The 24,945-nt window shown below is 43.1% G+C and overlaps 2 protein-coding genes and 1 long non-coding RNA gene across 5 annotated transcripts in view; 2 read left to right on the top strand and 1 right to left on the bottom strand.

The window, feature by feature from the left end:
* Window positions 1-5,261, top strand: part of LOC118401348 (E3 ubiquitin-protein ligase znrf1-like) — a 46,538-nt gene extending 41,277 nt beyond the window's left edge. The window contains exons 3-6 of one of the 2 annotated variants that reach the window (XR_008075521.1): window positions 958-1,063; window positions 1,394-1,484; window positions 1,770-2,267; window positions 2,991-5,261. Coding sequence is in view for 1 of the 2 variants with exons in the window: in XM_035798775.2 (XP_035654668.1) it covers window positions 958-1,063; window positions 1,394-1,451 (164 nt within the window). In the remaining variant the exon portion in view is untranslated. Of the gene's footprint in view, window positions 1-957; window positions 1,064-1,393; window positions 1,485-1,769; window positions 2,962-2,990 lie in introns of those variants that run through there. The other variant, XM_035798775.2, reaches the window with a different exon arrangement.
* Window positions 5,262-5,445: 184 nt separating this feature from the next.
* LOC118401350 (uncharacterized) lies at window positions 5,446-11,027 on the bottom strand. The gene is made up of 3 exons (XR_004829235.2): window positions 10,573-11,027; window positions 6,806-6,910; window positions 5,446-6,664 (listed from the first exon to the last, which is right to left on the bottom strand). It is a non-coding gene; the product is annotated as an uncharacterized LOC118401350 (long non-coding RNA).
* LOC118400860 (SNF-related serine/threonine-protein kinase-like) overlaps window positions 8,674-24,945 on the top strand; it is a 40,260-nt gene continuing 23,988 nt past the window's right edge. Inside the window, exon 1 of one of the 2 annotated variants that reach the window (XM_052475030.1) lies at window positions 8,674-10,630. The gene's annotated coding sequence lies outside the window, so the exon portion shown is untranslated. Of the gene's footprint in view, window positions 10,631-13,946; window positions 14,479-24,945 lie in introns of those variants that run through there. The other variant, XM_052475029.1, reaches the window with a different exon arrangement.

Below are 24,945 nucleotides of genomic sequence, written 5' to 3' on the forward strand. Positions count from 1 at the left end.
CATAGATCCATAGTCCATAAATACAAATACAAAATACTATCTTAAAATAACTTTGCTTGAAAAATGAGAAAAAATCAGCAATATTACTGTTTGTCCCTCTTGAGGCACTATAGCAACCACATAGCCAATAAGATTTCCTCAAATAGTCAGAATTATTCTAAGATAAATCAAGAAATCTGAACTCAATTGAGGTTTTTGTTGAGTCTAGGACCAAGAGGCTTCTAAACAGCTTCTTTCCCCAAGCCTTAAGACTCCTGAACATCTAATCAAATGGCCACCCAGACTGTTTGCCTTTCCCCCCCTTACTTTTACGCTGCTGCTACTCTCTGTTATTATCTATGCATAGTCACTTTAATAACTCTACCTACATGTACATATTACCTCAATTACCTTGCGTAGTCGATGCCCCCGCACATTGACTCTGTACCGGTACCCCCCTGTACATAGCCTCACTATTGTTATGTTACTGCTGCTCTTTAATAATCTGTTTCTTTTCAGGCATTTTAAAAATATTTTTTAAAAACTGCATTGTTGGTTAAGGGCTTGTAAGTAAGCATTTCACTGTTGTATTCGGTGCATGTGACATAAAATGTGATTTGATTTTGATTTGTTGGTCCAGACTAGACTGTGTTCAATGCTGCCCCTGCTGTTTATTTCTTTCTTTCTGACGCACCGACTAGATGCTCTTCCATCTGACTAGTCCCCAGCTGTGTGTCTTTTGCTCTGTTCTATTCTGGTATTTCTGTTCTATTGCTGCTGTAGTTGTAAAGCCTATAGTAATTTACAGATTTGTTGTTGATCTTGATGTGCCACTGCCTCACTGCCTTTGCTATTTCATATTAGGTACAATTTGATGATGTGTCATTGCCGCTCACGGTTGTCTTGTGTTTTCTTTTGTGTGTTTGTGTGTATGTGTACCTGCTTGCCTGTGTTTGTGTGTTTGTGTGTGTGTTCCAGATGACGTGCTGGCCAGGGATGCCGGGGAGTGTGTAATCTGTCTGGAGGAGCTGCAGCAAGGAAACACCATCGCCAGACTGCCGTGCCTCTGCATCTACCACAAAAGGTGAGACGGTGGGACTACTCAAATGGCACGCTGTCCCTTATATAGTGAACTACTTTTGATTAGGGTCAATTGGGGGCTCTGGTCAAAAGTAGGTTGCCACAGGAAATAGGGTGCCATTTTAGGACACACCTTCAGACTGAGCTCAGTTCCTGATCCTGACTGTACAATATGCACGCAGGCTCACAGGATTACACACAGCCTGAAATGACCACTAGATTAATTATACTCAGTGGGGCAATACATTTAGGCCCCAGCGATGTACTGTAGCTAAGGCCAGAGAGATATGTGCATTCATGTGATGATGGTGGGTTTTCTCCTCTTTCTGTTCAGCTGTATAGACTCCTGGTTTGAGATCAATCGTTCCTGCCCTGAGCATCCTTCAGACTGACTGACCTCTGTGCTCCTACTCCTACTGTTCAAGGTGAGAGCATCTCCTCACCTCCTTTTCTTCCACACAGGAGACTGGTGACACGAGGTGTTTCAAAGAACATTATGATCCACATAGCTCACTCACTCGCTGCATAATGCATACGCAGTACGCACACATACGACCACCCTCAATAAAACTCACATTCTTAGTCAGTTTGAAGCTAGAGCATACTGTAAGCGTAAATTATGCACTCGAAATAACCTTCTGAACTGTCTTTGTGTATCCACTTTAATGTATGGTTAACATCTCCCCTCCATTTCTCTCTTTATCTATCAGGACACTTTATGTTCCTATCATGGATATCTGGACACTGAAGTAACCAAAAAACTAAACAATCAAAACAACCTATCTATCAATTGATCTATCAATCTATACTTTCACTTCCACATGCATAAAAGAGTGCCCCTCCTCCCTGCCACCTCCCGCCTAGCCCTAAAGGCTGCTAACTGCCAGTCCCTATGTTGGCCCAACTAGGCTGACCATCCCTCCAGGCCAACTGCCTCACCTGGCTGCTTGGCCCCCAGCCAGCCAGTCACCACGCCACATGGCCTGGTCCTCTCTGGGCTCCTCCGGGGGTCTGGCCCTTGCTCTGCTCTGCCTTCCATTTTGCCTCCTGAGTTTGGCCCTGCCTGGCTCCATATCATTAATCTGGATCCAGCCATCTCATGGCCTTCATCAGGAAGAGACAGAGGAGGATAATGAAGATAAAGATGAAGAATAGGGCTGGATGAACCCTGTGTGCCAGGGCAGGGTAGACTCCCAGGACGTTGTCTGGTAATGCAACAAAAGGCTTTCCTCCAGTTACAGCACCCACCCACCCAATCATTAGTTGAAGAGACATGCACTTGTCTTAGTCTTTACTTTGAGGTGGAGCAGCGATGTGTGAAGTGCAACATTGGTGTGGCAGGCAGGGTCTGTCTATGTAGGTTTCTGTTTGGGTTATGTGTGTGTGTGTGTGTGTGTGTGTGTGTGTGTGTGTGTGTGTGTGTGTGTGTGTGTGTGTGTGTGTGTGTGTGTGTGGGGTGGTGTGGGGAGGGGTGTAGACAATGCTTCTATATGTGTCGGGGCAGTGAAAATATCAGTCAGACTACACTTGTTCTGTGTGCGTTAGTGTGTGGAGGGGTACGTCGTTTATGCTTGGTGGTGGGTGAATGTGTGTGAGTGTGCTTATGTGTCGTGGGGGACTGTTGAGGGTCGTTGGTTTATGTTTTTCTATGTTCTGGGGCTGTGAGGATGACGTCCGTAAGCATACATGTGGTGTGGTTGAGGTTGGGGTGATGATGCAGCCATCTCTGTAGTGTGAGAGCCTGATTTGCTAAAGGGTCAAATAGAAGTCTGAGACAATACTATGTGTTGGTCTGTGTTTGAAATGTTTACAATTTAGATGTCCATTTTCCCTGTGTGAATGTGGTATTGCTCCCTTTATTTTGCTAATGTTTACAGTTACATAAAATCGACATGACATACACACTCTTTCTCCTTGTTTTTGTCCACCAGGTTTTTGCTGCGATGGGGAAACGCTGACCAGAATTAGTCATTTCCCTGTAAGGGCCTTGAGTGTGTTCATGTGTGTGTATGTGTGATGCCTCTTGGTCTAAGCTACTGTCTGTGCCCCACATGTTTTCTGATGAAATAGGTCAGGTCCTCTCTGGTTGTGTTGGCTGATGTGACTTAATGTAATGGACGTATTAAAGACCTAAATGACAGTCACATCGTGGAGCTATTCCGGGGTTATAACTTATTTATTCACATTTAACAAGATTTGTTTTCGCAAATCTGTCAGAGAACATACATTACTCTTCAGAATGCCTCTAGTGTATAAAGAATAACAGAATGATTATTCTGGAAGAAAACAACGAACATAGCTCAACAAATGGGTGAATATTTTTTCAATTTCTGTAGGGTGAAAATGTAGAGAATATAGTACCTGTGAGGCCAATATAAACAATTCATTAGCAAGCAGACAACCACCAAGCTTCAACTGAACAAGGAACACAGGGAAGACAGACTACTAGTCAGTTATGATAGAGTATACTATACATATTCATGTCTCCTGCTAACTGTATCCCTGCCCGACTCTGCTAAAGGGCCATATACCTTGATTTTATTTAATGTTTTGAGATGACTTTTTTTCCAAGGATGTGAATGGGTGCCTGTTTTGGAGGTACCAACTAATTGTTTGATGATTTTGATGTGCAATCTGTGGGATGAATACTGATAATGATATATACACAGTACCAGTCAAAAGTTTGGACACAGCAACTCATTCAAGGGTTTTTCTTTATTTGTACTATTTTATACACTGTAGAATAATAGTGAAGACGTCAAAACCTACAAATAACACATATGGAATCATGCAGTAACCAAACAAGTGTTAAATAAATCAATATATGTTTTATATTTTAAATGTAATGTAAATGTATATTTTAGATTCTTCAAAATAGCCACCCATTGCCTTGATGACAGCTTTGCACTCCATCACTCTCCTTCTTGATCAAATAGCCCTTACAGGCTGCAGGTGTGTTGGGTCATTGTCCAGTTGAAAATTATTATTATTATAAAAACAAATGATAGTCCCACTAAGCGCAAACCAGATGGGATGGCTTATCGCTGCAGAATGCTGTGTAAACCATGCTGGTTAAGTGTGCCTTGAATTCTAAATATATCACGGATAGTGTCACCAGCAAAGCCCCCTCACACAATCACACCTCCTCCTCCATGCTTCACAGTGGGAACCACACCTGCAGAGATCATCCGTTCACCTACTCTGCATCTCACAAGGACACGGCGGTTGGAACCAAAAATCAAACATTTGGACTCATCAAACCAAAGGACAGATTTCCACTGGTCTAATGTTCATTGCTCATATTTCTTGGCCCAAGCAAGTCTCTTCTTATTATTTGTGTCCTTAAGTAGTGTTTTTTTTGCAGCAATTTGACAATGAAGGCCTGATTCACACAGTCTCCTCTGAACAGTTAATGTTGAGATGTGTCTGTTACTTGAACTCTGTGAAGCATTTGATGCTTGATGGTTTTTACACTTGAAGTTCTTGAAATGTTCCGGATTGACTGACCTTCATGACTTAAAGTAATGATGGACTGTCGTTTATCTTTGCTTATTTGAGCTGTTCTTGCCATAATATGAACTTGGTATTTTACCAAATAGGGCTATCTTCTGTACACCACCCCTACCTTGTCACAACACAACTGATTGGCTCAAACTCATTAAGAAGGAATGAAATTCCACACCTGTTAATTGAAATGCATTCCAGGTGACTACCTCATGAAGCTTGGGCTCCAGCCCAGCTGTCTAAGGCAATTCATCTCAGTGCAAGAGGCGTCACTACAGTCCCTGGTTCGATTCTAGGCTGTATCACATCTGGCCATGATTAGGAGTCCCATAGGGCGGCGCACAATTGACCCAGCATCGTCCGGGTTAGGTCAGGGTAGGCCGTCATTGTAAATAAGAATTTGTTTGTAACTGACTTGCCTAGTTAAATAAAGGTTAAAAAAAAATTAAAAACATGAAGAAAAGCTGGTTGAGAGAATGCCACGAGCGTGCAATACTACCATCAAGGAAAAGGGTGGCTACTTTGAAGAATCTCAAATATATTTAGATTTTTTTTCCATCACTTGTTTGGTTACTACATGATTCCATATGTGTTATTTCATAGTTTTGATGTCTTCACTATTATTCTACAATGTAGAAAATTTGTAAAATAAAGAAAAAAGCTGGAATGAGTAGGTGTGTCCAAACGTTTGACCGGTACTGTATATAAATATATATATATATATATATATATATATTAAAAAAATATATATATATAATAATAATAATAAATAAATGACAAAATAAACATGCTTTTTCATGTAATTTCCTTAACTAGATTCAGGTTTAACAAATCTACTCAATAAATAATGGTGTGCTAATGCTTGTCATTAAGCTACTTTGTTGACCCATCAGCTAATGTTAAAAGGCAAAAGCTGTGTTCTCTTCAGTCCTGAATAGATTGATGGATTATCTTGAGGAGAAAACTGGGATCACTCCTGTGACTACTTACAGGTGTTACTGCTCTGTTGCATAAAGCCTGGGTTGTTTTTCTCTAGTCTCATTGGCTTGTCTCAACACATGTCACCACTGAGAAAATAAGATTGTAAGAAGATATCTTTAGAGACATGAGCAACTTCACCATTGCAATATAAATAAATACTTAAGTCTCTATCAGAAGGGGCCATTTACAGTTGAAGTACAGTATGCACATATCAACGGCACAAAATAGAGCAGAAACCAAATGAAACCGATGGATTTAGTTAATTACAAGTAGTCAATAAATAATTTCAAGCCATACAGTTATATTGTAGTAAAATCTAAAGAAGCATTTTATTCTGAGGAACTTAAGAGGATAAACAGAGGACAGACAATAATACACAATTTGCCCTTGGGACTAGTCAGTCACTCACGCTACAAAAACAAGTATACTGTAGCGACCCGCACAGACAGCTGTGTGTTATGTGTTAGGCTAGGAGGTGGTTGTGTTGTACTGACCAGTACCCGGTGTTCGCGGGGTCCGACCTGTCAATCAACCTGCTATCTGCCAATCACGGGAATGCCTGGAATGTTCTGATGCCGGGCATCCTGGTGGTTGGCGGAGTGGCGTGGAGGGGGGTTGGGCAGGGGGGTGGAGCATTGGAAGTTAAGACCAGGTTCAGCCTTTGTTCTCTCTCTCTTACGTCTGGGTTTCACAAGAGAAGGTCACGATTGGCTTGTGGGTTATCTGTCATCTATTTGGCGTGTGCTACGGCCCAAACAGTAGCCTGTGTAAAGTTGGTGTAATAAACCGTCAATTCGTAAACTCAAGCCTCTGTCTGGACAATTGTTCATGTATGATCGAGTCAGGTCATTACAATACCAAACGCCTGACACCCGGTGGCAGACAGAGGTATTGCATCCCTAAGTAGTACTGTACACTTCATTCATTTATTCAGTGCTCTGTGATAAGGTGATAGCTTCAAAACCTTCCCAGGATTCATTAGGTTATTGGGGTCCAAAGTGGCCTTGAGGCCCTGCATGACCTCCATGGCAAGGGGTCCCATCTCCTCACGAAGCAACACTCGTTTCCCAGGCCCACCCCGTGCTTCCATGTCCATGTCCCGTCCAGTGCCACTGCTTTTCTACAGAGTGAGAGAGAAACAGAGAAATATGAAGACAGGGATAAGAGAGAATGAGTTCCATGGTGAGGTACAAGGGGCCGATCAATGACGTGGTAGGAAAAACTAGGGAGAAAATATAGAGGAAAGAGAGACGTACAGTACCTGGCCAGTCTCTCAGTGAACTCTAGTGACCTCATCCTGGTCATTAGGGGTACATAACCATTATACAGGGTAAGTTTCCATCTCCAACATAACCCACAATCAGACCTCAGGAGAGAAAGAAGCCGTAAGACACCACTGTGCACACAAACATATCCATGGACATCAGTTCCCCAACTTAGCGGCCCGAAGGCAGTTTTATTTGGCCCATCCAGTTTTCTGAGCAAAATATTATTATTATTATTTAACTTAAAAATATATTTTTTTATGTTCATTGTTGGACATAAAAGACTGTAAAAACACTAGGATATCAGCACCAAGTGATTTACAGTGCCTTCGGAAAGTTTTCAGAACCCTTGACTTTTTCCACATTTTATTAGGTTACAGCCTATTCTAAACTTGATTTAAATCAATCTACACACAATTCCCCATAATGACAAAACAAAAACAGGTTTTAAGAAATAAAAATACGGAAATATAACATTTAATAAGTATTCAGACCCTTTACTCAGTACTTTCTTGAAGCACCTTTGGCAGCAATTGCAGCCTCGAGTCTTCTTTGGTATGACGTTACAAGCTTGGCACACTTGCATTTGGGGAGTTCTCCCATTCTTCTCTGTAGATCCTTTCAAGCTCTGACAGCTTGTATGGGGAGCGTCGTTGCACAGCTATTTTCTAGTCTCTCCAGAGATGTTCGATCAAGTCCGGGCTCTGGCTGGGCCATTCAAGGACATTCAGAGACTTGTCCCGAATCCACTCCTGCGTTGTCTTGGCTGTGTGCTTTGAGCTGTAGTCCTGTTGGAAGGTGAACCTTCGCCCCAGTCTGAGGTCCTGAGCGCTCTCGAGCAGGTTTTCATCAAGGATCTCTCTGTACTTTGCTCCGTTCATCTTTGCTTTGATCCTGACTAGTCTCCCAGTCCCTGCCGCTGAATTACATCTCCACCGCATGATGCTGCCACCACCATGCTTCACCGTTCGGGATGGTGCCAGGTTTCCTCCAGACATGACGCTTGGCATTCAGGCCAAAGAGTTCAATCTTGGTTTCGTCAGACCAGAGAATCTTGTTTCTCATGGTCTGTGAGTCTTTAGGTGCTTTTTGCCAAACTCCAAGCGGGCCGTCGTGTGCCTTTTACTGAGAAGTGGCTTCCGTCTGGCAACTCTACCATAAAGGCCTCATTGGTGGAGTGCTGCATAGCTGGTTGTCCTGCTGGAAGATTCTCACATCTCCACAGATGAACTCTGGAGCTCTGTCAGAGTGATCATCAGGTTCTTATTCACCTCACTGACCAAGGCCCTTCTCCCCCGATTGCTCAGTTTGGCTGGGCTGCCAGCTCTAGGAATAGTCTTGGTCACCAACAGCACACATCAATAAACATTCATGCGTAACAGGAAGCTGGTTTGATGTTGATAATGATGTGTTTTCCTGTGTGCCAAATACACCAGATGTTGTTGCTGTTGTGGGGGGTGGCCAGAGGGAGGTGCTCATTTTGGAAGTGGGCTGCTCATTTGATGGCTACATGGAGAAGGCCTTTGCCCACAACAGCCCCTCGTTGCACGCTTGGACAGCATCGGGTGTAGGTGCAGGCTGGCGACGCTGATATTTTACAGTCTTGGACACATACACAGGCTTGCAGTGCATGGCCTCCAGATTGCAGGCCTACCAAGACTAGGACAAGGCAGTTGGCTAGGTATTGCTCTATTTCAGCTGTCGTGGACAGCCTGGCTGTTTGGAAAAGGAGGTGCTTTCTGAACCCTTGAGTGACCATGCATGTTTCAATATTTTTTAAATGTACATTTGATTGGTGGATTCAAATAAAGTGTGTGTGCGTGTGTGTGTGTGTGAGACAGGACACACCTGCTCAGTGCCAGAAGGCTGAGCTCACGTGCACAGACTCGTCTCTGCCATGTTGCTGCCTGACTGCTTCACTCAAGGACACTCCATCTTCAACACACACAGAGCGGAATGCAGGGATCACTGCTCCTACTCACCACTCTATTAGGCTAATAATAGCATAATAATATTTAATCCGTAATTGAACAAAGGGACTACACAAAAACCACATAGGCTTACTGCACTTAATTGTTCAAGTGTATACCCTGCATCTATAGACATTATAGGTTGAAAGGTGAAAAAACAGCATAGACAAACATTGTATTCATATTATTATAAGCCTTACATAAGTATTCAGACCCTTTGCAATGAGACTTGAAATTGGTGCATCCTGTTTCCATTGATCATCCTTGAGATGTTTCTACAACTTGATTGGAGTCCACCTGTGGTAAATTTAATTGATTGAACATGATTTGGAAGGCACACAATGTCTGTATAAGGTCCCACAGTTGACAGTGCATGTCAGAGCAAAAACCAAGCCATTAATTGGAATGTATTGTGTGTAGAGCTCCGGCCAGCCAAACTGAGTAATCGGGGGGAAGGGCCTTGGTCAGGGAGGTGACCAAGAACCCGATGGTCACTCTGACAGAGCTCCAGAGTTCCTCTGTGGAGATGGGAGAACCTTCCAGAAGGAAAAACATCTCTGCAGCACTCCACCATTCAGGCCTTATGGTAGAGTGTCCAGGCGGAAGCCACTACTCAGTAAAAGGCACATGACAGCCCGCTTGGAGTTTGCTAGAAGGAACTTAAAGACTCTCAGATCACGAGAAACAAGGTTCTCTGGCTTTGGCCTGAATGCCAAGTGTTACACCTGGAGGAAACCTGGCACCGCTCAGCACCTGACTAATACCATCCCTACGGTGAAGCCTAGTGGTGGCAGTATCATGCTGTGGGGATGTTTTTCAGTGGTCAGGACTGAGAGTCTAGTCAGGGTTGAGGGGAAGACGAATGGAGCAAAGTACAGAGAGATCCTTGATGAAAACCTGCTCCAGAGCGCTCAGGACCTCTGTCTGGGGCGAAGGTTCACCCCCCAACAGGACAACAACTCTATGCACATAGCCAAGACAAGGCAGGAGTGGCTTCGGGATAAGTCATTGAATTTCCTTGAGTGGCCCTGCCAGAGCTCAAACTTGAACCCAATCAAACATCGCTGGAGAGACCTGAAAATAGCTGTGCAGTGACGCACAGCTATTTCACCAAGCAAAAACAAAGCAAAAAACTGTTTTTTTCCCATTATGGGGTATTGTGTGTAAATTGATGAGGGAAAAAACAATTTAATCAATTTTAAAATTAGGCTGTAATGTAACAAAATGTGGAAAAAGTCAAGGGGTCTGAATACTTTCCGAATGCACTGCATATGTCCAGCCACCAACTGTGCAAGTTCTCCCACTTAAAAAGATGAGAGGCCTGTAATTTTCATCATAGGTACACTTCAACCATGACAGACAACTATTTCTCCGGCCTCCATTGATTTAGTCACCCTAATTCTGACCATCATACATGCATAAAAACTCCAATAACTTTATTATCTACACAATTAATTCATTATTTTACCCATTCGTCAAAAGATGCGTTTGGTTGCTGGATGAGGCTTACGATATAAGAGAAGCACAGAGAGGCCAGAAATAGCCAGACTTAAAAATAGGGTTAAGAAACCGAAGTTGGGTTTTGGAGAAACGGCATCAGTGTGTACAGCGGAAGAAGGCACGGCAAAAGAGTGGTGAACGCATAAACGTGGTCATGGAAAACGAGGAAGAAGGAGAACAGCCAAATGCAGTGGGAAGATGTGTGTTGGGGAAGAATGGCGCCAAGTAAAAAACGTATTCTGCTGTCGCTGATGGCTCAGAAATGGAACCTGACAAGAGTGAGGATGAATTACCTGTGGTGGCAAGTGTTGTGACGACCTCCAAATCCGAGCCTGATGGTCATGCAAAGGGGTGAGTGGGAGTGAGATTTTGGGAGAAAGTAGATCCCTGCCTTTTGGCTGATCCATATGCAGTCTCGGGCCAGGGTAGAAAAGAAGTCGGGTACTGTTTAATCAGCGAAGCTAGCTCAGCTGCAGAATAGTACATGGGTATACGAGGTTTTACTGCAGAAGAGCAACAACGTGTGTTGAACGAAAGGGTCCTGCCCTCCCAGGCTGTCGGCCTGGTGTAGAATCAGTTAGGGTCAAAGTAGTCGAATGGGGTGGTGATATTAATTTGAAATGAATAGTGGTATATAGGCGTAGGGTTAGTTGGTGTTGCAATGTTTTCCTTTCCCCCCGTCCTTTAACATTTTTGTATCACGAAATAGAACGTAATTGACTACACACTACCGCACAGTAGGTGGCGGCATGCACAAACAAAATGTGCGAACGCCATGCTACCAAAGAAAAATAAGAAAAATAAAATATGCGTTTTTGATTGGACACCCTATATAAAATTTATTTTGGCTAAAATGAAAACGTGTCAGTTTCACGAGGTTGGAGTAATAAGATGTTCAACTACTTAAGACATAGGCTAGAAATTCGGTTGTGCCTTTAGATTTCAAGAAAGTTAACAACTAAGGAATTATTTTTCACTTATCTCATTGACTTCTGAACCCCAAACCTCAGTTTCCACGAGTTACCACAACTACAAAGTCAAGATTGGCTGTATCAGTAGCAGTTAAATGTACCTACATGTAATCGAAAATGTAATCGACTTAATCCCCAAAAGTAATTGCTTTATTTAAAAGAAATGTTAATCATGAGATGGCCATAAACAATAACTAGTAATGCTGTATACTCCAAGAAAGGTTCAAATATCATCTTTATGGTAAGAAAGTGTAATACATTGCTGAGGTGTAGTCACTTTTGAGGTGCACAGTACAAACATGATACATACATACATGAAATATTATACTGCATATGATTTATTTCCTATTCAACAACACTGTATGAATAAGGCTTGAAATGACTTGTATGGCATCTAAAGATAGAATAATCCATTTATACAATGACTAACTAGAAGATTTCACCTTATATATATAGCTGTAAAATACATATTTGTATGTTTAGTGATAGAGAAAATGTGCATATTTTCTGATCAAAACGTCTGCCCCCATTGCTGTGAACGTATCACAGAGCTCTAGCTTGGCTTCCTGAACTCGCCTTTCATCTCATATTACTCTTGTCCGGCTATTTTTTTGTTATTTAACTACGCAAGTCAGTTATGAACAAATTCTTATTTTACAATGACGGCCTACCCCAGCCAAACCCTCCCGTAATAACTCGGACAATGCTAGGCCAAATGTGTGCCTCCCTATGGGACTCATGATCAGGGCCGGTTCTGATACAGCCTGGGATCAAACCAGGGTCTGTAGTGACGCCTCTAGCACTGAGATGCAGTGCCTTAGACCAGTGCCTTAGACTTGGGTGTCTATGACAAACAGAAAGTGTTTTTTGTTTAAATTCTATTAATTGTTTTAGATGAATGGCTATAAATTGATTTCTGAATGTGCTAACTGCTGTGCTACAGGGTAAAGATTGCAGGCATGTGCAGTGGCTGTGATGTAGGATTTAGCCAGGAATTGATGGACAGTCGTAAGAAGCAAATTAAATGGTAGGAGGGACATTCCAGCTTCACGTCATTTCAGATTTCACATCCTACATCACACAGACTCAGAAAATATACAACTGTGTCGCTGGAAACCTGGGCTATTGCTCAATGCAAGCCACTTCGATCTACGGTGTCCACAGATCAAATTGTAAGCAAAAATGTGGGTTGAAACCAGTACCAAAACCACGCAGGTCACCCAACATAATGCCACAGATGTCTCATGTTTTGAGGGAGCATGCAATTGACATGCTGACTGCTGACTGCAGGAATGTCCACCAAAGCAGGTGCCAGAGAATTTAATGTTAATTTGTCCACCATAAGCCACCTCCAATGTTGTTTTAGAGAATTTGGTAGTACGTCGAACTGGCCTCACAACCGCAGACCATGTGTATGGCGTTGTGTGAGCGAGCAGTTTGCTGATATCAATGTTGTGAACAGGGTGTCGGTGGCGGCGGGGTTATGGTATGGGCAGGCAGGCATGGACAATTTTAATGCACAGAGATACAGTGACAAGGTCCTAAGGCCCATTCTCGTGCCATTCATACGCCACCATCATCTCATGTTTCAGCATGATAATGCACAGCCCCATGTTACAGGATCTGTACACAATTCCTAGAAGCTGAAAATGTCCCAGTTCTTCCATTGCCTGCACACTCATCCAACATGTCACCCCTTGAGCATGTTTTGGATGCTCTGGATCCAGTTCCCTCCAATATCCCACATCACACAGTCATTGATGAGGAGTGGGACGTAATTTCACAGGACACAATGAACAGCCTGATCAACTCTATGCGAAGGAGATGTGTTGCGCTGCATGAGGCAAATGATGGCCACACCAGATACTGACTCATTTTCTGATCCACACACCTACCTTTTAAAGGTCTCTGTGACCAGCAGATGCATATCTGTATTCCCAGTCACGTGAACTCCATAGATAATGGCATAATATGTTTTTATTGACTGATTTCCTTATATGAACTGTACATTTTTTAAAACTGTTGCATGTTGTGTTTATATTTTTGTTCAGTGTATTTACTAGGCTATTAGGTCCAATTAAATGAGAGATTCCCATGGTAATTTGTTGTATGGCTCCTTCGGGAATATGAAACCATCACAGCCAGAAAAGAGGAGGAATATATTCTGGAATGGTTATGAAAATAAAATAGTAAAAAGATTCCTATTTCTAATGATACGATTCCGATGTCTAATTATTTTAGATTCTAAAAATAAAACACAGATTTTCGCTCTTCTCGCTAATGGCAAATGGTTGCATTCTTGTGAAAAAGCTTTTCATCATATGTCCCATTTGCACAAAATACTTCCTTGCCAGCTTGCAATACAATTTTCAAGCACTAGAAAATGTACGTATGCATGGTCTAAAGTTTGCGGGGAGGTCAGCACATTCTCACGTCAAGTTACATTTTTATAAATGCCTGCTTTTGGGGTGTATTTTGTACGTAAGCACGGTTGAACTCTGTGTCCATACTGACTAAAGAGAATGTGTTTTACTATTTCCCTCCAAAGGCATTCTAAATAATTCACATTTGTAAAAAGCATTGTCTTTGGAGTTGTGAATCATAGTCAACGCTACAATTGACCTAATGTGATGTGGTTGGAAATGCCTCCCCTATAGACCGCTATGCCTCACCCATATATAAATATGTGAAGAATGTATTCTCCCCATTATGCTCCTTCATCTCCTCCGCATACCTAATTATAGACACGCTGGCTGTTCAATTGCATAGGCCATAATAGTTTTCTGCTCTCTCGACTTCAGAACAGACATTTTCCTCTAGGCCTTTCCGCCTGCCTCAGCCCTAGCGCGCCATAGGAGAGAACATCCTCCGAATAAGACCGGAGTGAGCTGGAATGCTTTGACGTCAGTAGCAGGCCAACCCAGGCCAGCGCTCAGAGCCGATCAGACGGAGGTGAATGCACGAATAGGCTAGCCTACTGCAGAGAGAGACGCACTCACATCGAGCATCCCTGTTGCCTCGTCATTTGCGGAGACATCGGGGCACGCAAACACTACGCACCTGGCACAGTCAATACAACAGGGCGAGGGGAAAATATTGTGTAATAACGTTATTAAGATTTTAACACATCAAGTAGGCTAGTATTCTTGGTATAGAAAGAAGTGCATTGCTGTTTACAGTGGTGGGTCGCTCCACTAGCCTCAAGGATAACGCATTTTCCTAACAATGGTAAGTATTTCTTTTTTAAATCTTTAAGCTAACTATATTCCCACTCTTAGCAATTTAAGAATGATCTATTTTTGGGTATAATGTTATTGTCAGATTTCGGTGCCAGATGTGAACGACAAGTCTATGTTTGCATTTAATCAGATGCGTAGGCTAGTCAGTATATGTGTATTTTACGAACTCGGGACTGCGAACTCAGGACTGATTGCGGAGTGGAAGTTTAACGTTACCAGTCGAAATTAAAGCAAGTGTTTACGATGGGCTGTTATAGCCTACTGCTGGTATTCATGTCCATGTGGAGACTAGAATGATCATAATTTGTACTTTGATAACTAGATATATGCGCTGGCAGCTTTTACATAAAATTATACCGACTAACTTATGATCCATCCTCTCCAATACCGCTGTCATACAAAACTTTCACAATGCTTTAAAATACATTTAAAGATATGTTTATGTTAATGATATATATTTGTGTAACTGTTTGGTAAGGATATCTTAATTCATTAAAGGTCCAATGCAGCCGTTTTCATTGCAATATTATAACATTTATGGTTAACAGTTAAGTACCTTACTGTGATTCTTTTCAATTAAAATGATCGAAAAAACACAAAAATAGCTTTCTTATTGGTCTATTCATTCATATACCGCCTGGTGATGTCACCGGGCTAGCCAATACTCCATCCCACCAAAACAGACATTTCACAATTTTCACAATTTCACAGGATAATTCCAACCTTGTAGTGTGGAAATATATATATTGTAACGACCCTGGGTTTATAAGCGCGGATATCGAATAGCTCGAGCATGCTTTTGGGGCACAGTCGATAGCGCTCTGGACTTTGGATTAGAAGGTTGTTGAATTCAAGACCTGCTCCCTGCCCGTTTCATTACAATATATATACAACACACAAAATCACGTTTTTGACTGCACTGGGCCATGAATGGGACATGATGATAATGCTTGTAGTACAGGGGATGATGAGTACAATGATTGTGAGACCAAGTCTAAGTTTACCCATTTGTTCTGTGTGTGTTGCCCTTTGTTAGGGAGTAGCAAGTTTGGTGGCATCTCACAGTGCAGTGTGTGATCACTCCCCATCTCTCATAACTCTGTAGGCTATTGTTCGTTACTGTAACAAAAGAGCTGGTTCCTGGCCTGCACCTTGTCTTTCTATATCCTTGCCATCCCCAGGGAGCACGGGCCAACTCTGAGTCATCACAGGACTGCCAACCAGATAGGAATATAGAGAGCAAGGGGGAGAGGAGATGGAAAGGGTGGAGGAGAATACAGATGGGGTGATTGAATAGCAGAGAAAAGTCAAAGTGAACTAACAGAGTGCGTGTGTATATATAGCTAGCGTGCATGTGAGTGTGAGTGAGACAATGCATATGTGTGTACATGTGACTGCTTGTAACTCTCCATACTTTATTCTGAGCAGGACGGGACATTGTCCCCTGGGTCAGAGAGGAGAGAGCAGGCAGGTCACAGGAGAAGCATGCAGCTACAGACACAACATTTACATTTACATTTAAGTCATTTAGCAGACGCTCTTATACACAACTCACTCAACCCTGTACTTCTCCTCCAATAGAATTACAATTCTATTTCAATTCCTATTAATATTAACATGCTGCTCCATACAAAGAGAGAGACAGAAGAAATGGAGGAGTTAAATATGTGATAAGAGTTTAAATGCTGGAAAGGAGTGTGGAATTGAATTCTCTGTGTGATAATGACTGAATTAAGAATTCAGAAGAGAGAGTGCTCTCTCTCTCAAGTCTCTCTGCTCCCCTATTCTCACGGTGACCTCACCATTTTGAATATTGCATGATGGGAACAAGTGAGATGAGATCCTACATAAGGAAACCCCACTCCGTTCCTCCATCACCCATAACTCCTCCCTCCTCTTTCCCCATCACTATCCTCATTCCATTACCCTCCTCCCTCCTCTTTCCCCATCACTATCCTCATTCCATTACCCTCCTCCCTCCTCTTTCCCCATCACTATCCTCATTCCATTACCCTCCTCCCTCCTCTTTCCCCATCACTATCCTCATTCCATTACCCTCCTCCCTCCCCTTTCCCCATCACTATCCTCATTCCATTACCCTCCTCCCTCCTCTTTCCCCATCACTATCCTCATTCCATTACCCTCCTCCCTCCTCTTTCCCCATCACTATCCTCATTCCATTACCCTCCTCCCTCCCCTTTCCCCCTTCCATCCCGATCTACTCTCCTTTGATAAGAGACAGAATTGTTATTTATTTATTTTATTTGATATATTTTATTTAACCTCTATTTAACTAGACAAGTCAGTTAAGAACCAATTCTTATTTACAATGACGGCCTACCACGGCCAAACCCGGACGACGCTGGGCCAATTGTGCGCCGCCCTATGGGACTCCCAATCACAGCCGTATGTGATTCAGCTTGGAGTCATTTTTTAAAAGTAATGTATTTATTTCACCTTTATTTAACTAGGTAGGCCAGTTGAGAGCAAGTTCTAATTTACAACTGTGACCTGTCCAAGATAAAGCAAAGCAGTGCGACAAAAACAACAACACAGAGTTACACATAAACAAATGTACAGTCAATAACACAATATAAAAATCTATGTACAGTGTGTGCAAATGTAGAAGACTAGGGAGGTAAGACAATAAATAGGCCATAGAGGTGAAATAATTACAATTTAGCATTAACACTGGAGTGATAGGTGTGCAGATGATGATGTGCAAGTAGAGATACTGTGGTGCAAAAGAGCAAGAGGATAAGTAACAATATGGAGATGAGGTAATTGGGTTTACTATTTATAGATTGGCTGTGTACAGGGATAGTGATCGGTAAGGTGCTCTGACAGCTGATACTTAAAGTTAGAGAGGGAGATATAAGACTCCAACTTCAGTGATTTTTGCACTTCGTTCCATAGGTCTGTAGCAGTTTGGTCTAGGGTGTCTCCCCCTTTGAAGAGGGGGATGACCGTGGCAGCTTTCCAATCTTTGGGAATCTCAGACGATACGAAAGAGAGATTAAATAATAATAGGTGTTGCAACAATTTTGGCAGATCATTTTAGAAAGAGGGGGTCCAGATTGTCTAACCCGGCTGATTTGTCGGGGTACAGATTTTGCAGCTCTTTCAGAACATCAGCTATCTGGATTTGGATGATGGAGAAATGGGGTAGGCTTGGGCGAGTTGCTGTGGGGGGTGCAGGGCTGTTGATCGGGGTAGGGGTAACCAGGTGGAAAGCATGGCCAGCCGTAGAAAAATGCTTAATTCTCAATTCTCAACAAATGAGAGCGCCTGGGGAATGGGAGAGGTGCTGGGGGCTGCAGGGCCTGGGTTAACCTCTACATCACCAGAGGGACAGAGGAGGAGTAGGATAAGGGTACGGCTAAATGCTATAAGAACTGGTCATCTAGTGCGTTTGGAACAGAGAGTAAAAGGAGCAGATTTCTGGGCGCCGAAGAATAGATACAAGGCATAATGTACAGACAAGGGTATGGTAGGATGTGTGTACATTGGAGGTAAACCTAGACATTGAGTGACGATGAGAGAGGTTTTGTCTCTCGAGGCACCATTTAAGCCAGGTGAGGTCACCGCATGTGTGGGGGGTGGAACAAAAGGGCTAGCTAAGGCATATTGAGCAGGGCTGGAGGCTCTACAGTGGAATAAGACAGTAATCACTAACCAAAACAGCAATAGACAAAGCATATTGACATTTGGGAGAGGCATGTGTAGCCGAGTGATCATAGGGTCCAGTGAGTAGCTAGGCAAGCTGGACACAGCGAATCAGACAGCTAGCGGGCTGGGGCTAGCAGGCTAGCAGATGGGCATCCGGGGGACGTCGCAACAGAAGAGCCTGTTGGGTGGGGCGGGTTGCAGAAGAGTATGTTCAATCCATAGATGGAAATTGAGATTAAAAATATAAAAATGATATTGAAAATATTTACGAAGAAAAAAATATATACACGGGACAAGACAAAACAGACGTCCATCTGGGTAGAAGCTGTTCAGGGTCCTGTTGGTTCCAGACTTGGTGCATCGGTACCGCATGCCGTGCAGTAGCAGAGATTATTTCTATGACTTGGGGGGTTAGGTCTTTGACAATTTTTTGAGCCTTCCTCTGACACCACCTGGTAGAGAGGTCCTGGATGGCACGGAGCTTGGCCCCAGTGATGTACTGGGCCGTACACACTTCCGTCTGTGTCACACTCTACAATGTGCAGTTTTGTCATACAACACAATGCCACAATTGTTTCAAGTTTTGAGAGAGTGTGCAATTGCCATTCTGACTACAGGAATGTACACCAGAGCTGTTGCCAGAGAATTTAATGTTAATTTCTGTACCATAAGCCGCCTCCAACGTTGTTTTAGAGAATTTGGTGGTACGTCCTCTGACCTCACAACCGCAGACCACGTTCAAGCTGCATCATGTTATGGGTATGCTTGTCATCGGCACGGACTTGGGAGTTTTTTTATAATAAAAAGAAAAGGAATAGAACTAAGCACAGGCACAATCCTTGAGGAAAACCTAGTTCTGTCTGCTTTCCAACAGACACTGGGAGACAAATTCACCTTTCAGCAGGACAATAACCTAAAACACAAAGCCAAATACACAATTGAGTTGGTCGGCTTGAAAATCTATGGCAAGACTTGAAAATGTCTGTCTAGCAATGATCAACAGCCAACTTTAAGAATGTTTTAAGAATAATGTGCAAATGTTGTACAATCCAGGCATGCAAATCTCTTAGAGACTTACCCAGAAAGAATCACAGCTGCAATTTCTGCCAAAGGTCAAGACATATTAGTGTTTTCTTTTTCATGTCATTTTTTTTTTACAGATGTTAGATTCTTTTCTCCCACTTTGACATTGCAGTTAATATTGTGTAGATCGTTGACAAAGAAGGACAATTACATCCATTTCAATCCCACTTTGTAACAAAATGTGAAGAAGAAAATGATGGGTGTGAAGACTTCCTGAAGGCACTGTATATCATCCATGTTCAGCCACGATTCCGAGTAACATAGGATATTACAGTTCTTCCGGTCCCGTTGATAGGATAGTCTTGAACGGAGCGTGTCCAGTTTATTCTCCAGTGGTTGTATGTACGCCAATAGAATGCTGGGTAGAGGCGGTTTATTCCCTCGCCAACGTAGTTTCTCCAGAGTGCACGCACTTCGGCTTCACTCACTGTACGCTGGTTCTTTCTTCTCTGAGTTTTGGGGATTAGGACCTCGTCCGGGGTGAACAGTATGTCCTCCACTTCCGACTCATTGATGTAGAAATCTTCATCCAAAGATCGTTGTTATAATGTCCAGAAGCTCTATTCGGTCATAAGAAATGATGGTGGAAACAATATGTAGAAAAATAGTTACGATCAATGCAAAAGAAACACCCAAAATAGCAGAATTGATAAGGAGCACGTAAAACAAACGCTATACAATCAAGCGCCATGTCTCGTGTGTGCATGTTTGCGCGTGCGTGTGTGGCAGTGGATTTGTCCATATCCACTCTGGTCCTTGTGTTAAGTGCAGTACCTCTATTGCTTGTTTGTCTGGTATGTTCACCTAGGTACAATGTGTTCTCAGCCCTTCTGCTCAGCTCCATGCAGCAGAAGAATAGATATTCTCACTTCATTTTCTGAAGATGTTAGCAAACAAACATGCTAAGTTTGCTGAAATCCTGATGCTTTAGCATTGTTTATTAATGTTTGTGTGCATGTGCCTGTGAGTGTGTGTATGTGCATGAGAGAAATATACAGTATGTGTTAGTTGTCAGTTGTGTGTGTCTGTGTGTTTATAACAGTGAAAGTCATCTCCCCAGCGGAAGCCTGGTCCCTGTTTGAACACTATCAGAAGGAAACAGGGTTGTTTCCTCCCTGCTCCCTATAGGACGCAGCGGTCTCACACTGTGCTGTTTTAGGCCTGTTCTGCTTTGGTAGCTGACAAGAGAGGCAGTGAAAGCCACAGTGAATAGGAGGGTGGCATTCTCTTTCAGTCTCTCAGTCTCTGTTCTCTTTCCCTTTCTCATCTCTCCCCACTATCTCTTTCTCACATCTCTCTTCTATTTTACAGTCTACCACAGCACAGCTTGTGCACCGAACCTTGTTTAGCATAACTGCTGGTGTTTCTCTCAAATGGAAACATAAAAGCTCTATCCCAAGAACAGATTCTGAGGAAAGTCCTATCTTGCAAGTCCTATACACAAAACATGTGTGTGTGTGACTGTGTGCATTTGAATGCACAAATGTGAGTTAGACTTTATGTGTATATACTACTAGGGTATGTATACATAGTTCAACTAACAATGATTGATTCCCAGAATGTTTCAGGTAGATTGTGTGCGTTACATCACCTGAACAACTTGTTAATAGGCTGAGGCCCAGACAAAATAAGTGGAATATGAGTTGACGCACTGTGCTGAACAATTAGCTGGTGTTTTTACAGACATTTTACAATCCTTGCTCGACCAGCAAAATGTGCCAGTATTGTGGAAAAACGCAATAATTATACCCATTACTAAAGCGTCTAATCCCTCTGTGCTGAATGACAACTGCCCTGTTGCCTTGACATCCTTAGTAATGAAAATTGTGAAAAGTCAGCGCCACCCAGAAGCTCCTCGATCTGTTTCAGTTTGCCTATCAGCCCAGCAGAGGAGTTGATGCCATTCTTATGCTCCTCAACATGGTCTATAGACATCTAGAGGCCGCTAAATCCCATGTCCGGTTTCTGTTTGTTGACTTTTCTTCTGCCTTCAACATAATCCGGCCATTAAAGCACAGAGACTCATAATGAACTTCTCCTTAGATGGGGGGCTGGTTTTGTGGCTGTTGGACTTCCTGAGCCACAGGTCACAGCGGGTCAAGGTGGGTCCCCACGTGTCGGACATATGCACCACCAACACAGGCTCCCCACAGGGATGTGTTTGGTCCCCTCTCCTGTACAGCCTTGATGTACAGTTCAAGGCTTTTTTCCCTGTCTTATTTTTCTGATTCACTGCAATGTGATTATTTTGCTGTACCAAATTCATATGGTATTACTTATTTTAAACTGAGGGATTTCTTTCCTTTTCTTTGTTCTTTCTATTTGTATTTGTGTTATATGATGAGGAACACCATGGCCCGGTCCTAAATGACTTTGTAGAGTGGTGTGATGAATCACACTTGGTCCTCAATAGCAACAAGACCAAAGAGATGTGCATAGGTGCGAACAACACCTACCTCTGCAATATCCACCTATCATCTACGTCAGAACATAGAGATTGTAAAGGAATACAAATATCTGTGTGTGGACAATAAGCTTCAGTGGAGTATAGACCTGATCTACAAAAAGAGTCAACAGAGACTGCATTTTCTCAAAAAGCTGGGATCTTTTAATGTTGACTTTACTATATTGATTCTGTTTACAAATCTTTCATTAAGAGTATTTTAACTTTTTGTATTGTTTGTTGGTTTGGCAAAACCACTGTCAGCCAGAAAAATATGCTGAGAAGGATTATCACCACAGCAAGCAAGGTACTTGGAGTCAAACAGACAGGCCTGGATGAGATCTTTAAGGTCACAGGGCCCTCAGCAAGGCTCACACAATTATTTTGGACCCAAGCCAACCCCTGTACCTGGACTTTGAACTAATTTGTGCCAGGTGTGATATCCCTCCTTAACAGCTCGGTCTAATGTTCCTATCAACCCAGTAAGGCCAGCAGGCTAGGTTCTTTTTATTGGTATGTACCTGTTATGAGTGTTGTATTGTCAATGTGTTTTCTACTGTATTTAAACACCACTTTAAACCTGTACATGATACTGCAACAAAATTTCTCCATGGAGACAATACAGTCAGTAAGTAGTCACGCCAGTATGAATTATCGCTGGTGAAAAGAGCCAATCATGAGCCGAATTAGCTACTGTCTGTCACCTACCATTGACTGACATGTCGTGATACCACTGCCTGCATAACGTCTGCGTGACGCCTACGTCTTATTAGGGCTGGATGGTAAACTGTATTTTATGACATACCGGTATTGATGCAGCGACTGGTTTGGGTTTTTACTTTACCTTCTATACCAGTTTTTGAATTGTTTGGTTTGTTGAATGTGATACGCCATGTGTAATGTCAATTTTTACTTGATCCATCTCTCTCCGCACTTTCTCTCCGTGCCACTTTCCCCACAGACCTAGCCACGCCCCTTTCACTCAAGGAGCGCATTTGATGTTCCTCAACCACGAGACATTTGCGTTCAGTCTGCATGGTCTATGCAGCACATGCAATTCAATATCCAAGATGGCGTAGCAGTCAGACGTCTTTGTCCTTCGTCTTGTCGTGTCCCATGTATATATCTTTATATACCTTTTTCTTCGCATATCTTTTAAATATTTTTCTAAACCTCAACTTCAAAATACACTCCTTCAACCCGCCTCACCCAATGTGGTGTGGATCTGTTTTTTCTAAAGTATTTTTATTTACCTCGGAACCGGAATCCCCTAACAGAAGCTAGCCAGCTCAGTAGCTACTAGCTAGTAGTCAGCTCACCACTGCTAGTGGCCATCAGCTAACCTTTAGCTCGGAAAGCTCTCGCATACCGGACCTATTTTCTCTCCATATCCCCAGATTCCTACCGCAAGCTCTGAACCTTTTCACCTGGATCATTGCAGCTAGCTAACGTCTGTCCCGAAGCAAGCACCAATTAGCCTGGAGCTAGCCCATGCAAGGCCCATTCTCCCGGCTAGCTGAAGAGGCCCATCAGCCACTCCTGGGCTACAATACCCGGACCCCTTCTACTGCCGGTACCGGGCACGGAACCCGGCCGATCCTTCACGGCTGGACTACCAACGTAACCTGCTCGAGAGAACACTCAACTGGTCCCTACGCCGCGACGTCCCCTAAATGACCATCTGCTAGCCGCGGCCCGCTAGCTGCTAGCCTGCTGCCCACTAGCTGTCTAGATCATATTGGACTGTTAGCGGAACAGATCCATCGGCCAATTTCTTGGGCCACTATACCTATGGGGCGGCAGGGTAGCCTAGTGGTTAGAGCGTTGGACTAGTAACCGAACGGTTGCAAGTTCAAATCCCCGAATCTGTCATTCTGCCCCTGAACAGGCAGTTAACCCACTGTTCCTAGGCAGTCATTGAAAATAAGAATTTGTTCTTAACTGACTTGCCTAGTAAAAAAAATAATAATAATTGCCACTTGGACCCCTCTGCTACTCTGAACCCTATTAATCCATCATGACTAGTCTATCGACGTCACCGCATGATGATTCGGCTACGCATGCCTCTCCCTAATATCAATATGCCTTGTCCATTACTGTCCTTGTTAATGATTATTGTCTTATTCCACTGTAGAGCCCCTAGCCCTGCTCAATATGCCTTAACCAACCATTTAGTTCCACCTCCCACATATGTGGTGACATTACCTGGTTTAAACGTCTCTAGAGACAATATCTCTCGCATCATTACTCAATGCATAGGTTTACCTCCACTGTATTCACATCCTACCATACCTTTGTCTGTAAATTATGCCTTGAATCTATTCTACAGTGCCCAGAAACCTGCTCCTTTTACTCTCTGTTCCGAACGTACTAGATGACCATTTCTGAAAGCCTTTAGCCTTACCCTTATCCTACCCGTCCTCTATCTCTCTGGTGATATAGAGGTTAATCCAGGGCCTGAAGTGCCTAGCTCCACTCCTACTCCCCAGACGCTCTCATTTGTTGACTTCTGTAACCGTAAAGCCTTGGTTTCATGCATGTTAACATTAGAAGCCTCCTCCATAAGTTTGTTTTATTCACTGCTTTAGCACACTCTGCCAATCCGGATGTCCTAGCCGTGTCTGAATCCTGGCTTAGGAAGACGACCAAAAACCCTGAAATTTCCATCCCGAACTATAACATCTTCCGACAAGATAGAACTGCCAAAGGGGGCGGTGTTGCAATCTACTGCAGAGATAGTCTGCAGAGTTCTGTCTTACTATCCAGGTTTGTGCCCAAACAATTCCAGCTTCTACTTTTAAAAATCCACCTTTCCAGAAACAAGTCTCTCACTGTTGCCGCTTGCTATAGACCACCCTCTATTCTCTGATAGAGTTCAGTGTGTCAAATAGGAGGGCCTGTTGTCCGGACCTCAGGCAGTCTCTACGGGGGTGCCACAGGGTTAAATTCTCAGGCCGACTCTCTTCTCTGTATATATCAATGATGTTTCTCTTGCTGCTGGGGATTCTCTGATTCACCTCTATGCAGACGACACCATTCTCTGGCCCTTCATTGGACACTGTGTTAACTAACCTCCAGACAAGCTTCAATGCCATACAAGTCCTTCCGTGGCCTCCAACTGCTCTAAAATGCAAGTAGAACTGCATGCTCTTTAACCGATCGCTGCCCGAACCTGCCCGCCTCTCCAGCATTACTATTCTGGATGGTTCTGACTTAGAATATGTGGACAACTACAAATACCTAGGTGTCTGGTGCAGCTGG

This window comes from Oncorhynchus keta, chromosome 22 (genome assembly GCF_023373465.1).
Source record: "Oncorhynchus keta strain PuntledgeMale-10-30-2019 chromosome 22, Oket_V2, whole genome shotgun sequence".
In the NCBI taxonomy this organism is placed as follows: domain Eukaryota; kingdom Metazoa; phylum Chordata; class Actinopteri; order Salmoniformes; family Salmonidae; genus Oncorhynchus; species Oncorhynchus keta.